The 14668-nt window shown below is 43.7% G+C and overlaps 1 protein-coding gene across 1 annotated transcript; it reads left to right on the top strand.

Annotated features, from left to right (window-relative positions):
• Positions 1–377: 377 nt before the first annotated feature.
• Positions 378–13352, top strand: LOC118782047 (pyruvate kinase PKM-like). Its single transcript, XM_036535274.1, has 11 exons — positions 378–434; positions 4337–4521; positions 4763–4854; positions 7724–7855; positions 8264–8450; positions 8956–9226; positions 9417–9567; positions 9679–9831; positions 10900–11066; positions 11806–11987; positions 12111–13352. The coding sequence occupies exons 2-11, from the start codon at positions 4365–4367 to the stop codon at positions 12215–12217; spliced, it is 1599 nt and encodes a 532-aa protein (XP_036391167.1). The 5' UTR covers positions 378–434; positions 4337–4364; the 3' UTR covers positions 12218–13352.
• The last annotated feature ends 1316 nt before the right edge of the window (positions 13353–14668 follow it).

The raw sequence follows: 14668 nt of genomic DNA, 5'->3' as shown, positions 1-14668 counted from the left end.
ATATGCTCTTTTCACAAACGCTGCGCACCTGTTGCAATTTCCACGTTCTTACCGAGCGGTGAGATGTACCCCTTTTTAAGTTGCAGAGGCAAGACATCTGATTGGCTACTGACCGTACAGCGACCTTCTTCTGCAGTGGAAGGCTCCCCTCCCCTTTCTTTGATAAAGTGGTCTATTTTTTTGTTATAGTTGGATAAAAGAGTATACACGATTGCACATTTTGTGGATAAATATGTAATCAAATGTGAAACATTTGAAAAACGTTCCTCAAACCACTGTCAGGATTTATTTTTTACTCGACCTATCTCTCTGGTGCTCGGAGGGATATTACTTGTTCACCGTGAAAAGTAGTTCCGGTAAACTGGGGAGAATCACCTTGAGCCGGTGGCCGAACCCTCAGCGCATCAGTCTCCCCAGTCGTTCATCGCGATAAGGTGAGTGGCGACTCTGGATAGGTAGACTGAATTGGATGAGTTAACGGACACTACGCTGGCCAGCAAACTAGCGAGGTGCCGTCTCGAACTCACCGAACTGCCGTAGCAGCCTAGTTACCTGCATAGGAATAGCGAAATGAGATGTCAAGGGGGTGTGTGCTGTGGAAGTTGGCCAGCTAGTTATCTAGCGACGGAAAAGTTAGCAAACTACTCGCAAGCGGTTTTAACAGAATATGCCTTGACTTGAGTTGTTCTGAGAAGTTGTCTCGAACCTAACTTTAACGTTACTGGTTGTTGAGGGGCTAGTCAGCTAACTTACCCCTGATTATAGCTTAAAGCAAAAGTTACCTAAGTTAAGTAGGTTGTCAGAGTGTAGCCAGAACAGATTTGGGGCTACCAGACATTCAGTATAGGTCTTTTAAGAGAATTATTCAGAATTTCTTGTTGTGTCTGTATGGAAGATGTGGTGGCTAATTAGCTCCTAGTGAGACAGCTAACTAACTTAGAAACTTTGTATTGCATTGGATAGTACCTGTCGATCCTCCGCAGTTTGGAAATGTGGCAGTTTGAGATGGAATCGTTTATGCATCAGTTATGTTTCGGACGTTTGGCTTTACGTTTCTATGGTAGGACAATGCGCAGCAGTAGTCGAATGAGTGATAAATTAACATGATGAAGCATGAAAGATAAAACAAGCTGGATGCATGCATTACTTTTCGTGCTGTTAATGCAAGGCTGGCTTTTGATTCTTCAAAGAAAACAAAATTGATTGCTGTTATGCAAACTTAATATTAGAGAAATCAACTTTATTAAATATTTCGAGTGAAGTCTATATGTGGACATTGGACTATGTTTACAATCCTGTTGCCTCTATAAACGCATTGCAATCCTTAATGCCTATAAACTGTAATTCTTCGTGCATTAGTGTTGACTGAAGCAACCCGGCTAATTGAACTTGCGACCTCTCAAGGTTTTTAATGTTTACGTTCTGGAGCAATATACTGTTACAGAATACGGCATAAAGCCACTTTGATCAGACCTTCACTCCTCTTTACCACTCCTCTGATCAAGGGTGGCATTTGAATGGCTTGCACTGGCGTCTCAGATTGAATGTACTTAAGTAGGAGCAGCAGATTTTTTTTAAGGTGGCCTATAAAGAATTGGACTTGGAAGTGGAAAGTCAGCCAGTTTTACTCTTGTCATTCTTATTATTTTTTGTCACTCATTATAACCTTTCTCCATCTTGGCATGCTATCAGACTGAGATTTCTGTGCTTTAGACCTCTATTTATAATCACCAGTTGCTGTGTAAACTGTTACTTTTTTCTAGGATGCTTTGAGCATGGCTTGAGAGTATGATGGCCTTTCTGTATCTGACTATGTATGGTATATGTTGTTAGACATGCTGAGGTAGTCAGGTGTATTTTTAACGGCACACATTTTGAATTTCAATATATTTGAAGAGCGGGGGAAGTTGGATTCCTGTAGGGTTGGGTGGAACAGCAAAGGTGCACAGCGCAATGCTGTAGACAGGCTGGATGGTCGCTTTGTTGCATGATGTGATGCCTGCTGGTCTGAAGCTCTGCTCAGAGCCATGCGTGGCTGGAATCTCCAGGAGGGCACCTTCATTGGAGGGGCCAGCACAGTGTGCCGAGTATATCCGCATCTGTTCCTGTGCCCCTGACAATGACCTGTACGGGCTAATTTGGAACTTGTCCAGTCAAGCCTGCAGAACCCTGTTTGCTACTTGCTGATGAGGACGTCGCACATACTACTACTACCGTGGCTAGGGAGATCTTTGGCAGCAAAGGTCCTATACATCCCGAGGAGAAACAGAAGCCTCTTTAGGTATGTGCGTGAGTTGGACATGCCTGAATGAGTGTAGCGCAAGGAGGGAAGCCCTCGATCAGCTGTGTCAGGTTTGCTGCATAGACATGAGCGTCATGGCGATGTATTGGGTTTCATTCTCGTGAGGGAACCTTACATAGAACGCTGGGTATGCTTTGTATGCTTTAGCAGTATATAGATGTACATTTTGTGTGAGCGTCTGCGAGAGAACGGATAGTGTTACCACCTGTAGTCATGTGGGCAAAAGAAATTAATAGGCCCTGTCAGTAGTAGTTGTAGACAAGGATACATCTAGGTTCTCTGACATGTTGGGTTCAAAATGTCACACTGTGGGGTCAATCCTGCGAATATATACACCCCTGACACATAGCCTCTAAATTAGGTTAGTTCATTTTGAATGGTGGAGGATCGCAGCTACAAAACCACCTGACCTTCAGCAGTGTGTCTTGAAAAGGTTATCCCTCGGTCTGCAAGCTCAGTGCTGTGCCAAGGATCTCCCAGTCTGTAGTATAGTGCACTTGAGAGTCTGTATTGTCACCTGTTAGCTGGGGACTTTGTATAAGGTGTGTATATTTTGTATACTTTGTATAAGGTTTCTATAAGCAGCTTCAATTCCTTATCATACACTGGCCATTCTCACAGGCCTGCTGTCCCTTAATCAGCATAAATTACAGTGCACCTTATGTACCCATTGCCTGCATTTCTGCACAGGGCTTTTGAATGTAAATAAGTCTATTTATAACAGGAAAGCTCCTGCACAAAAATGGGAATGCAAAATTTTAGTGCCTCTGTAGTGTCACAGTGGTGTCAGATGTCAGATTAACATGCCTAGGTGCATATTTAGACTAGAGTGGGTCCAGGACAACATAGTGAGTGAGTACATCTTTTATTGTCCCCCAGTTCTTCAGGGTAATCCTGTCTTCATGCTATCCCTCAGTAATTTCATTTCTTCTGTTATACTTCGCCTGCTACAACTGTTATTACTGATTGCAGTCCTTGGGATTCCTTCGTTACGCAATGGGAGTAGTCCCTGTGGTCTTTATGTTTAGTCCATGATCTGTGTGACGGATGCGGCAAAGATAGCCACCCTCTCTGTGTCTGGGCAGAGGCCGAAATTGGATCTGACCATGAATATCAGGCATGTCTCAGCAGCTTTCCCTTTTACCAGAGGCAACTTGATCTTCCCCAAGTACTCTGACGTGTCAAATGGGTAGGAAAAGAAAGGGGGGGAGAGAGAGAGAGAGAGAGAGAGACTGAGTGACTATGGAAATGTGCTAGAAACAAGAGGTGCCTGCTGCACATATGAATAATGCCACAGTACATTGTATATGGGGTCCTGTCCCTTGTTTTTGAATTCAGATCTACTGTTGCCTAGGCTTTGAGTTACTGCTGGATAATTGGTGTGACTTATATTCCTGCAAAATTATGATGCAGTTCACAAGCATCGGTCAGTTCTATCTGCCAATTCTGCTTCAAATTGTTGAAGTCAGTCATTGTGGTATTGAATGCAAAATGAGGTTGTTTGCACCAGATGCATCAAGGTTTTTATGTTCATCGGTCCTGTTTTTGTGAAGCCACTTTCTGATTAAAGAAGTAAATAGTCATGGAAAAAGCACAGGCAATCCTGACTGCTAGAACACTGCCACAGGGTCAGTAAGGAACTACGGTGCTCCACTGTGCCAGGTCATGGCTGAGCCGTGGGCTAGCGAGAAAGGGCTTAACAGAGCAAACAGCCAGACAAATCAAATTAAAACCCATGTGTTGTATTGTCGCCTAAGCTGAACATGCAGCACAGCAAGGGGTATTCATTTATTTATTTTTTTGTGAAGGACTATACGTATACAGGGCTACAGCAGACTGGACTACAGCTTTAAGAACAGTAATGGTGAATTGGATTGGATTAATTGGTTGTGATTATTGGAAATGACCCTAGACAGTTTTAGTAATTCTGACTAAAACTCACATTATCTTGGTCTGTGATGGAGGTTATTTTACAGCAGATGACCTGAATCACTGCACTCTGCTGATCCTCTGCTCTATGCCCTCTGCTTCCAGGACGCATCCAGCTGACACTGCTCCCACCATGCCCCAGACCAAGACTCAGGATATGGGCTCTGCCTTCATCCAGACGCAGCAGCTGAACGCTGCCATGGCTGACACCTTCCTGGAGCACATGTGCCTGCTGGACATCGACTCCGAGCCCACCACCGCTCGCAACACCGGCATCATCTGCACCATCGGTCAGTGACCACACCCCCCCCACCCCCACTACTTAATCATACCATGCCTCTCATCACATTATAGCAATGTGTCCTTCTATTCAGGAGCAGTGCTTCTGCAATTGTGTGCATGTAGGCATGTGTCCTTAGGCCTCTTGTCCTCTCCATGGCCCTCTGGAAATTCTGTAAATACCCATGTAGTAATCTTCTGCCTGGTCCTTTGGTCAATGTGTCTGACCCCCATCACCATGTTTCCATGCAGGACCTGCCTCTCGCTCTGTTGAGACGCTGAAGGAGATGATCAAGTCCGGGATGAACATTGCGCGCATGAACTTCTCTCATGGCAGTCATGAGGTGAGTGCGGATACGTGCTGAAACGATTCGCCCTCTTCCCCTGACCACCCTTAGTCCAGCCTCTGCAAATTTAGTTCCTCTCCTCAAAAGGTCACATTCCTCATTGTGACATTTTCGTTGTCCAGTCCCTGTAAACCGATCCCCTCTGCTCTTCTTGAGCAGCAAATCCCGTTGTCTACAACTGGCCTCTGGTCTGGTCAGCCAAATAGACTCTGGCCAGACAAGTTCTTTGACCTGATGCAATGAACTTTCCTATAAAAGTAAAAAGCCATGACCTTTCTTATGGTGTGTCACTTGAGTACACAAGCTCATCTTTGAAACTAGCATGGCTAGTTGTCTGCATGTATCAGGTGACGTGTCTGATATTTTAATCGTTGACCTTATGTTCAGGAACTTTTTTCATTTTATCTGGAATGCCAGCCCTGGTTCTTTAGATTTACTGGTAAAATTAGCATTATATAAATGTGTTGTTTTTAAAATACTTTTGGTTTGATGGTTGACGATGTAGATAAATCTTTGTATGGTGTCCTTTTATATTAGTTGAGTGATATGGAGTAGGAATTCGGATGATACCCTGTTACTGGCTGCTTAGGGAAGGTAGCAATTGCATATCACAGCAGCAATGCATCTTTTGTGTGTGTGTTGGTGTGCTTATTTACTACACTGCCTTCAAAAGCATGTTCTTGACTTTCAAAGAAGACCATAGTAGGCACAACACATTAGCATTTGTATATATGTTTTAGGAAAATTTGAGAAATTTTTAAATGCAATGGTAAATGTTCAGGCTTTCTTTTATATTCTGACACATTCTTTGACTTACTGAACATTGGCAAAATGAAAAGCAGATGCATTTCATTTGCAATCAAAGGTTAGCCACACGGTTTCAGAAGGGCAAATGAAACCCAATCCCCTCAAGTCACTTGTGCTACTATAAATGGGATCCTGTATATCTGTTCCTTGCCACTGACTTTCTCTCAATCTGCAGAGGCATGTTTTCACGTTGTTGCGTTCCTTCTGCTTAGCATTGAATTGAAAAGTGAGTCAAAGACATTGACTCAGATTCAGCCAAACCACAGTACAAATTAATGAGAAAGTGGTGCAAGAAACAGAAAATGAAAGTGTCTCTTGTATTTGTTACTTAAAGTCAAGGACTGAGCATATTATGCCTGGATTCAGTCTGGACCCTTCTTTTTGTATGAAGCTGCTAAATGACCTTATCTCATCACCACCAAGAAGAGGGTGCCAATTCACCACATCTTACTCCTGCCTAGCCACTTTATCATTGATGCTCCCTCTGCTTGGCTAGGCTCAGTTACCCAAAGGGCAGAGAGACCACACTCTACCCAGAGATGGACCATGCAGCAGTTTATTTATAGTTAGCTAAAATGTCAACCCCCCCCCCCCCCCATCTGAAATCTAATACGTTTCTAGAATAGAAAGCTGCACACATTGCGTCGGCTTTGGTACTTCCAGTTGGTGGTTTATTGTGCCTTGTCGCCACCAGGAATATATACATCTGTAATACATTGATACCTTGCATAGACTGGTCTCGTTATGCCTGATGGACCTGGATGATCAGTCTCACTGATGCGGTATCTATGTGTGTAAAGGGTTGGATAATGTAGCCATTGCTTTAAGTAAGTGGAAGGCTCACCAACAGTTTGAGATCTTTGAGCGCATTGTTTCACTTGGGCATTACCTTAAATATTTTTGTATGGTAATTACGACATTTAATTACAAGAACCACCCATTCAGTCCATGTTTGCGTATCATTTTACCCTGTATATTACAATAATGACAAACAGTTTTTCACTGCCATAATTCTTGCAGTGAAAAAATACATGGCTACTTGTGCCCAGCGTCTCAGTGGTACCCCTACTTTAGGTTCAGATCACTGCACTTGGGAGCAGCTTCCAGAAGCTGTCTGGCTTGCCAGTGCAAAGCCATCTGCTCTGTATTGTTGAAGTGTTTCATAAAAGCTTATCTGAATGGGTACAAGTTCAGGCCATCTAACGTGAGAACAAGGTCTATTGCCACCTGCCAGGAAAGTAGAGACTGGGTCAGGAGTTTTGACAAGCTTATGGAACAGTCTAAAGGGCACTTTCAGTTTCACGTAGCACAGAGCGCAGGCCAAGTGCCCACTTTTCTTTTCAAAGGTTATCTGTTTGTGTAATTACCATAATATAGTAGTGTAACCCCCCTCACCCCAGCTGCAATTATGTCCACTCATTATTTATTAATAATATTGACCCTTGGGAGGCTCTTGCAAACTATATTTTTGATGGTAGACAGGGACAATACTCAAAAGACAAAGCCCAACAGGGGGACAAAAAAACTAGCTTGGGGTTTTGTTTTAAATTCAGTTCATTTTTAGTAATTCACTGTTTTTTAAAGGTTTAACATACAAGATTGTGACCTAATTAGCAAGGTCTAGACTATAGCCTTGACCTCAGCCCCGGTTTACCCACATTTATGGCAGCAGAGTCTCCAAGCATTGATATCCTTGCTATCTGGTTGTTAATCCACACCCCGGTGTGTTGTCTGCCAGTTCAGCTATCCTGCATGACGCCACACCTGTTCTGGAATCTATGACGTGACTTGTTTCTGTCTGCCACATCTAAAGCCCTGTGCCACGTTAATGTAAAGGCTCTTTCCAGTAAAGAAAGATAACACACCTGCATTTTCTTTACAAGTTTAAGTGAACGTTTTGATGCGGCCACACTTGACCTTGTGTGTTAGCACTGTAACCTGCCCTCTTTAGTGCACTGGCTCAGCTATGACTCGGCTATGGAATACTTTCTGTTGGAAAACTACTGTAATGTCTGTGTGTGATGTATCAGTAACACGATGCCTGTACCCCTCTCTGCAGTACCATGCTGAAACCATCAAGAATGTGCGTGAAGCCACTGAGAGCTTCGGACCTGGCAGCATCCAGTACAGGCCTGTGGCCATTGCCCTGGACACAAAGGGCCCAGAGATCAGGACTGGACTGATCAAGGGAGTGAGTGCACCCCAACAAATTTTAAATGACCAACAGTCAGATTATTTTTAAGTAAACCTTATATTAGACCTTTTAAACTTTGTTGGACCTGGTGCTTTTAACAGCACACTGTACCAGAATCACTAACATGGTCACTAATACCAAGGTGCATTACTGTGACTTAATGACTAGGTTTGTGCAGTAACACTCTAAATAACAGGTGTTGGAAAAGCTGTAGAGAGATGCATTTAATATAGTCATTTTCTTTCTCTTAAATACAAGTTCCAAAAAAGCATCAGTGTATTTTTAAATCCTTCATTATGTGTTTGATTGATAGTGTCCTCTAAATAAAGGAAAATGAATCAAAAGTGAATAATACCAAGTGTGCCTTGTGGCCCCAGTGTGTAACCTGCTTTTCATGTCCTTCAGAGTGGCACTGCTGAGGTTGAGCTGAAGAAGGGCAGCATGATCAAGGTCACCCTGAACGACTCCTTCAAGGACAACTGTGATGAGCACAACCTGTGGGTCGACTACAAGAACATCATCAAGGTGGTGCAGGTTGGAAGCCATGTCTACATCGATGATGGTCTGATGTCACTCAAGGTCAAAGAGATCGGTGAGGCCTGTTTTTTTTTTTTTTTTTTTTTTTTCCTAGTATTGTACAATCAATAATACAGAGTTTAAAACAAGAAAACATGCAAGTCAAATGAGAAAACAATAAATAGATAAATCTATTTATAAAAACAAAACTAAGAAAAGGATACTTTTGACTTATAAAAGAAAATGTATTAAGGAGGGGCAGGATAGAAGGTACAGGTTCGAATGTGTGTACATTATTAATTTAATTGCTTTTAAATGAAAAAAGCATTGTCTGCTTCATCTTGCAAATGACCAGTTAAGATCTGGCTGACACCTGCACTGACATGCTTTTCAATTGTTGGCCAAGACCTCTAACAAGAAGAGGAGAAATGCAAATATGTGTTTATTGATTGCCATCTGTTCTTTTTGTTGTGAAAACAGTGTCTGTGTGTTTTGTGTTTTGTGTTTTTTTTTTTTTCCCCTCCTTCTCTCCAGTCTTACAGTTTATCTTATTGACTCTGCTCTTCCGTGGACATCTACAGGTGCCGATTTCATTGACTGCGAAATTGAGAATGGCGGTACACTTGGCAGCAAGAAGGGCGTCAACCTGCCTGGTGCTGCTGTGGACCTGCCCGCTGTGTCTGAGAAGGACATCCAGGACCTGCAGTTCGGCGTGGAGCAGGGCGTGGACATGGTGTTCGCTTCCTTCATCCGCAAAGCTGCCGATGTGCATGCCGTCAGGAAGGTGCTGGGCGATAAGGGCAAGGACATCAAGATCATCAGCAAGCTGGAGAACCACGAGGGCGTGCGCAGGTGAGGCACAAGGAAACCCAGGGACTGCGTCAAAGAAAGATTTTATAAAAATGATTTCATTTTTATAAACTGTTCCTTGTTACCTACTGCTGTGTTAGATATTCACTGTACTGAAGCCACTGTGGCCATCATGCCAGTGAAAGGCAGTCAGCTGTGGGTGTTTAAAACATCTCCCCCCTCCCCCTTACAGGTTCGATGAGATCATGGAGGCCAGCGATGGCATCATGGTGGCCCGTGGAGACCTGGGTATCGAGATTCCCACAGAGAAGGTCTTCCTGGCACAGAAGATGATGATTGGCCGCTGCAACAGGATTGGCAAGCCAATCACCTGCGCCACACAGGTAAGGCTTTTTAGTCTAATTTCAATGATATAAAAAAAAATCATTGAAGCTCTTGTTGCTTCTTGCCCTTTGAGAGGGGGCTGCTCAGTCTGACCGTCTCCTGTCCCACAGATGTTGGAGAGCATGATCAAGAAGCCCCGCCCCACTCGTGCTGAAGGCAGCGATGTTGCCAATGCTGTGCTTGATGGTGCTGACTGCATCATGCTGAGCGGGGAGACTGCCAAGGGAGAGTACCCTCTGGAGGCTGTTCGCACTCAGCACAAGGTGAGATTGCCCCCTACTGGTTGCTGGCGCCTTGCTGATTTCTGATACCAAGATCTACAAAAGTCTGTCTGTATGATGTGAGATCAGGGCTGTTGGAGAGATTGACATGAACAGACTAACAAAAACATGCATTTGGCAAATTTGCCCTCTTGAAAGGTCTTCTTCAAACAGTGCAGGTTTATAATCTGTTTCTTGGCCCACTTGGGAGTGAAGAGGGAATCCCTGAGCTGCTGACTTGTGCATGCTGAACACACCCACTACAGACACTCAAAAGATGTGTATGGTACTAACTACTGACTCCTGTTAGTCTCTAATGCGCTTAGCTAATACAAGTGTACTTGAACTTTAACTTTTTCTTTGTCCTGCTAAGTCCACCATTACTGAAAGCTAAATTTCTTTGCATGACTTTATGCTTTGTCTTGTCTTTGTCTCTCTTTCCTCCCACTGTTTGCCTGTCTGTCTGCCTACTTCCCTGTCTGTCTGCTGCATCTTGTCTTGGACTGTGAATCACAGCTGAGGCTGCCATGTTCCCCAGTTGCATCACGCCACGCCGCACTGCACCGCACTGCACCGGTTTGAGGTCTCCTTTAAGTATCTTAGCTTCACAGATCAGTGTTCTCACAGGGGTCCGACAGGTAGGCAGAAACAAGGGGATCAAAGTATGCAATGGGCAGGTTATTTTTCATCTCTGCCTTCCCTCTCACCCACCAGTGACATTCAGAGTAGAAATGGTGCAGGTTTGTAACAGCGTGTATCCTCTTGACTCAACTCAAATTTGCAGTAGTTCCTTGCCCCTATATGAAGATGGCCCACCTTACTGAGTTTTAAATGTACGCAGACTTGGAGGTCATTAGGAAAAGAAACAATCCTGAGCATGAATGTTAAGATGGGGCATGCAGCTGTGTGGTATAGGTTTGCTCGTATGCTTTTGATCAGATTTGGCTTTGAGGCTCTAATCTGGTTTACCAAACATGCACTCCATGCATTATAGCACACACATCAGGCTGCTGTAGCTTGCTTTGGTTGTGTGACTGAGTTTGACCCCTGACCCATCCCTGTCACGCTTAGATTGCACGGGAGGCCGAGGCGGCCATGTTCCACAGGCAGCTGTTTGAGGAGCTCCGCCGCACCACCCACCTGACCCGTGACCCTACCGAGGCTGTGGCCATCGGCGCCGTGGAGTCCTCTTTCAAGTGCTGCGCCAGCGCCATCATTGTGCTCACCAAGACCGGCAGGTAAAAGCAGAACTGTACACTCCCTCTGCTGACCTGGCTCTCTCTGCACAGTGTTTTACTTGGAGAACATGCAAATGGGACATGCATACTGAGGCTTCAAGGGACCTCTGCTTATCATGAAAGCACACGGAGAAGCCTCCAAAGCTAGGGTTGCTCATTTTGTTACAACTGATCATTGCATTTCAGATGTTACTGTACATTCTGCAGTGGGTTAACAAGAAAGTAGCTGTTGTTACTGGATTTAATGTTGGACTGATCACTGCACAGCATTGACCACTGCAGATCTATCAGACCAACGTCTCCTGACCTTTTGAGTTCTGAACCCTGACATTCTTCAGGCTATATTTAACTCTCTCTCTCAGCTGTGTACTGTGTGTGGGTGTGTCTGTTCATGCCCTCCACGGTGGCCAGTCTGTTCTCAAGCATGCACTGACACATGTCCTGGAAATAATGGCAAGGTTGCTATGTGGGACTTATAATTGATCCCTAATAAAAATAACATGCTATTATTTATGATATTATTAGGGACTGATTTAAAAAAAAAACATTATACGGTCTTGGACATAATTTAATCTTGCACAATTTCTGTTCCTTAATTTATAGTTGGTGAAAGGAGTTTTTGGGATTTCCTAAGATAATGTGATGTCTGAAAGTATTAATGCAGTGGAGTCCTGATCAGTAGCAGTTTGGGCAGCGGTCATTTCTCTGCAACTTGGTCACACCTTGTGTCCATTTCCAGGTCTGCCCACCTGATCTCCAAGTACAGGCCCCGTGCCCCCATCATGGCCGTTACCCGTAACGAGCAGACTGCCAGGCAGTGCCACCTGTACCGCGGCATCTTCCCTGTCCTGTACAACAAGCCTGCCCATGACGTCTGGGCCGAGGATGTCGACCTCCGTGTCAACTTCGCCATGGAGATGGGTGAGGGAGCTTGAGAAGCCCTGCACACCCACCCTTGCTTTTATGGTTGTACACCTGCTTTTTAAAGGACAGGTGACAGCTGTCTGTGCAATGTAGTTGTTGACAGTCTTGTTTATTTTGCAGGCAAGGCCCGCGGTTTCTTCAAGGCTGGTGATGTGGTCATCGTTCTGACCGGCTGGCGCCCAGGCTCCGGTTACACCAACACCATGCGCGTCGTCCTCGTGCCTTAAACTCCACTGCAAGACTGCACCACTCCCCCATCCCAACCTCATCCCTCCTGCAGTGGTCCCCCATACCGCTGTGGCTATCTGACTCTCAAACCCCCAACAGTTCAGACACTCAAGACAAAGCAAAGCAGCGCCAGGCCCCCTTCAAAGGGCCCTCAGCTGTGGCTTTACTCACTGAACAGAAATCTGTCACACCCCAGAATTCCTCACGTAGGTGTGATCACCACTGTAACCCAGTGTTCAGGGCACCTGTACTCACTACCAGAAACTGCACTCATTCACAGAAAAGCTGCTCCTGAATAATCAAGACTAAAAGTGAATCTATCTGGACAATTGTCTTCTCTGCCCCATTTGCTCTGTTTGAGGAATATTACAGACCTTAAGAGAGATCTGCTTATACTATACCTCCTACAGACGTTTGCCTGCAGCTGAATGGCAGCTTGTTATTGCAAAGCACTCCTCTTGTAGGGCTGTACCTGTTCAGCCCCCCTTAAACTGAGCGGCGTGGGCCTCCCCACTCGACTGTTGCTCTGCCTCTTTGTTGTATGTATGGTGTGCACCTGCTCTCTCTGTGCTCTATTTAAATGTTGCACTAGCCGATATCTGTCCACAATGTTACATTCTGTATGATACTTGACTGTGGATGTTCGATGTCAACGGTGGGAAGCCAATATTGGTAGTATATGTATTTTTTTTTTTTTTTTACTCAGGAGAAATATTCAATGTTTGATGCCCATATTGGATCTGACCACTGTCATTTTTGTTTTGTGTTTTTCTAAAGGGGGAAAATGGAAAGCTGTGGAAAGATAATTTGCATTATTTATATCTCACCTACACTGGCACCTGTGAAGCACTGCCTGTTCTAAGCTGCTTCAGGGGTACATTGGGGCTAAAAAATGCATGCAAATTTCTTTGTCCTTCTTTCCTTCCTGCTGAAGACCAGGAGGAACCCCTCACTTTCTATCTGTTCAGCTCTTCTTCTCAGCAGCTCATTCTCACTTTTCTCTCTGTCTCCCACTGTTTCCACCTGCTTCTCTGATTGGTAATGATGATTTTCGGGGAATGGTTTGTACATATTTGGTGTACTGGGATGTCCTGAATCACTGGATTTCAACCAATAAAAGAAATGATCACCTGATCTTTGTGTTCTGTGTTTTCCATATGCTGTAACTGGCTATATTTGCCTGTATTTAAAATGGATATTTCAGAAGATCTGTTTTATTGTTGTTGTATCATACAGTATAGGCTAGCTAGCTTAATAAACAGCTAGATATATTTTCCTTATATATACCACTGGTATATACTAGCATGTAACATGTGAAACACCAAAAAAATATTTGGTCAGGAACCAATAGTTGCATGTTTAAAGAACCTAAAGAAAGTTAACACTTCTGCCAATTCATATACTTCATAGTGTGCTTAACATTACAAAAGACTACTGGTGTGCCATAGATATGTTTTACCTGTCATCACAGACCAAGTAATCTGTGACTAAGAGTATGTCACATTCAATTCCGAACTCAGCTAAGACCCTTTCCATCTCCATGCTCCAGTTAAAACAAAAGTGTCTCCTTGATACATATATCATTTTTTGTAAACGTATCTAATGGGCTTTATCCTCATCTGCATCCTTGTTCAAAACCTACTCAGTATTTCATTTAAGGCTAACTTAGACCCTCAAATCCAATTAAGATTCAAAAAAGGTATGACATATCATCATGGATTACATTTCGGGTTAGGTAACATAGTGCAAAATGTTCATCTAATAAAGCATTATTTTCTTGAAGTTCCCTGATGTATCATGGTAGATATTGAGGGTATTTATATGATAAAAGTTGAAGTATCATTAAATTCTAGGTTTAAAGATGGCATACAAAACTTCTTCAACATGATGAAAAATGTTGGTGTCTTGGATTATTTAAAATGCGTAATTTTGCTCAAATGAATTTCTCACTGAGTATTTCCTGTGGATGAAATTATGTAATATGTTTACTTCAAACAGCAGAATAAAAAAATATATACATTCTATTTGTGTGACTTACATAAGGATAAGAAAAGAATTTTCTCTCGCCCAGTTACCAAGTTACTAAGCTGTCCCACCAAATATTTGCTTTCTAATAGTCTTTACATGCCATCACTTGAATGACTGTGAACAGAGGAGAGCATGCCACTGGACCGTCATCTGCTGGGACATCCATTTGTCAGACCACACAGCTGGAGATTATCCGATTAGAGATTATGTCAAAGAATTTCAGAAATGTACAAAATGTGATACGCTGTGCCTAAATGGCAACTGCATGTGGTCATGTAGTGTTGGTTTGCCAGACCAGCAGGAGCCCAGGCAGGCTTTAACACCTTTTTACACATGACCTGAAAGGAGGCAATGGCATGTATTTTGACAGTCACATGAGCACACACACACACACACAAAGCATGCACATACATCTCCACACA

Source organism: Megalops cyprinoides, chromosome 8, assembly GCF_013368585.1.
Source record: "Megalops cyprinoides isolate fMegCyp1 chromosome 8, fMegCyp1.pri, whole genome shotgun sequence".
NCBI lineage: Eukaryota > Metazoa > Chordata > Actinopteri > Elopiformes > Megalopidae > Megalops > Megalops cyprinoides.
Note: the sequence above shows the minus strand (reverse complement) of the source record. Positions and strands in the feature narration are given on the sequence as shown.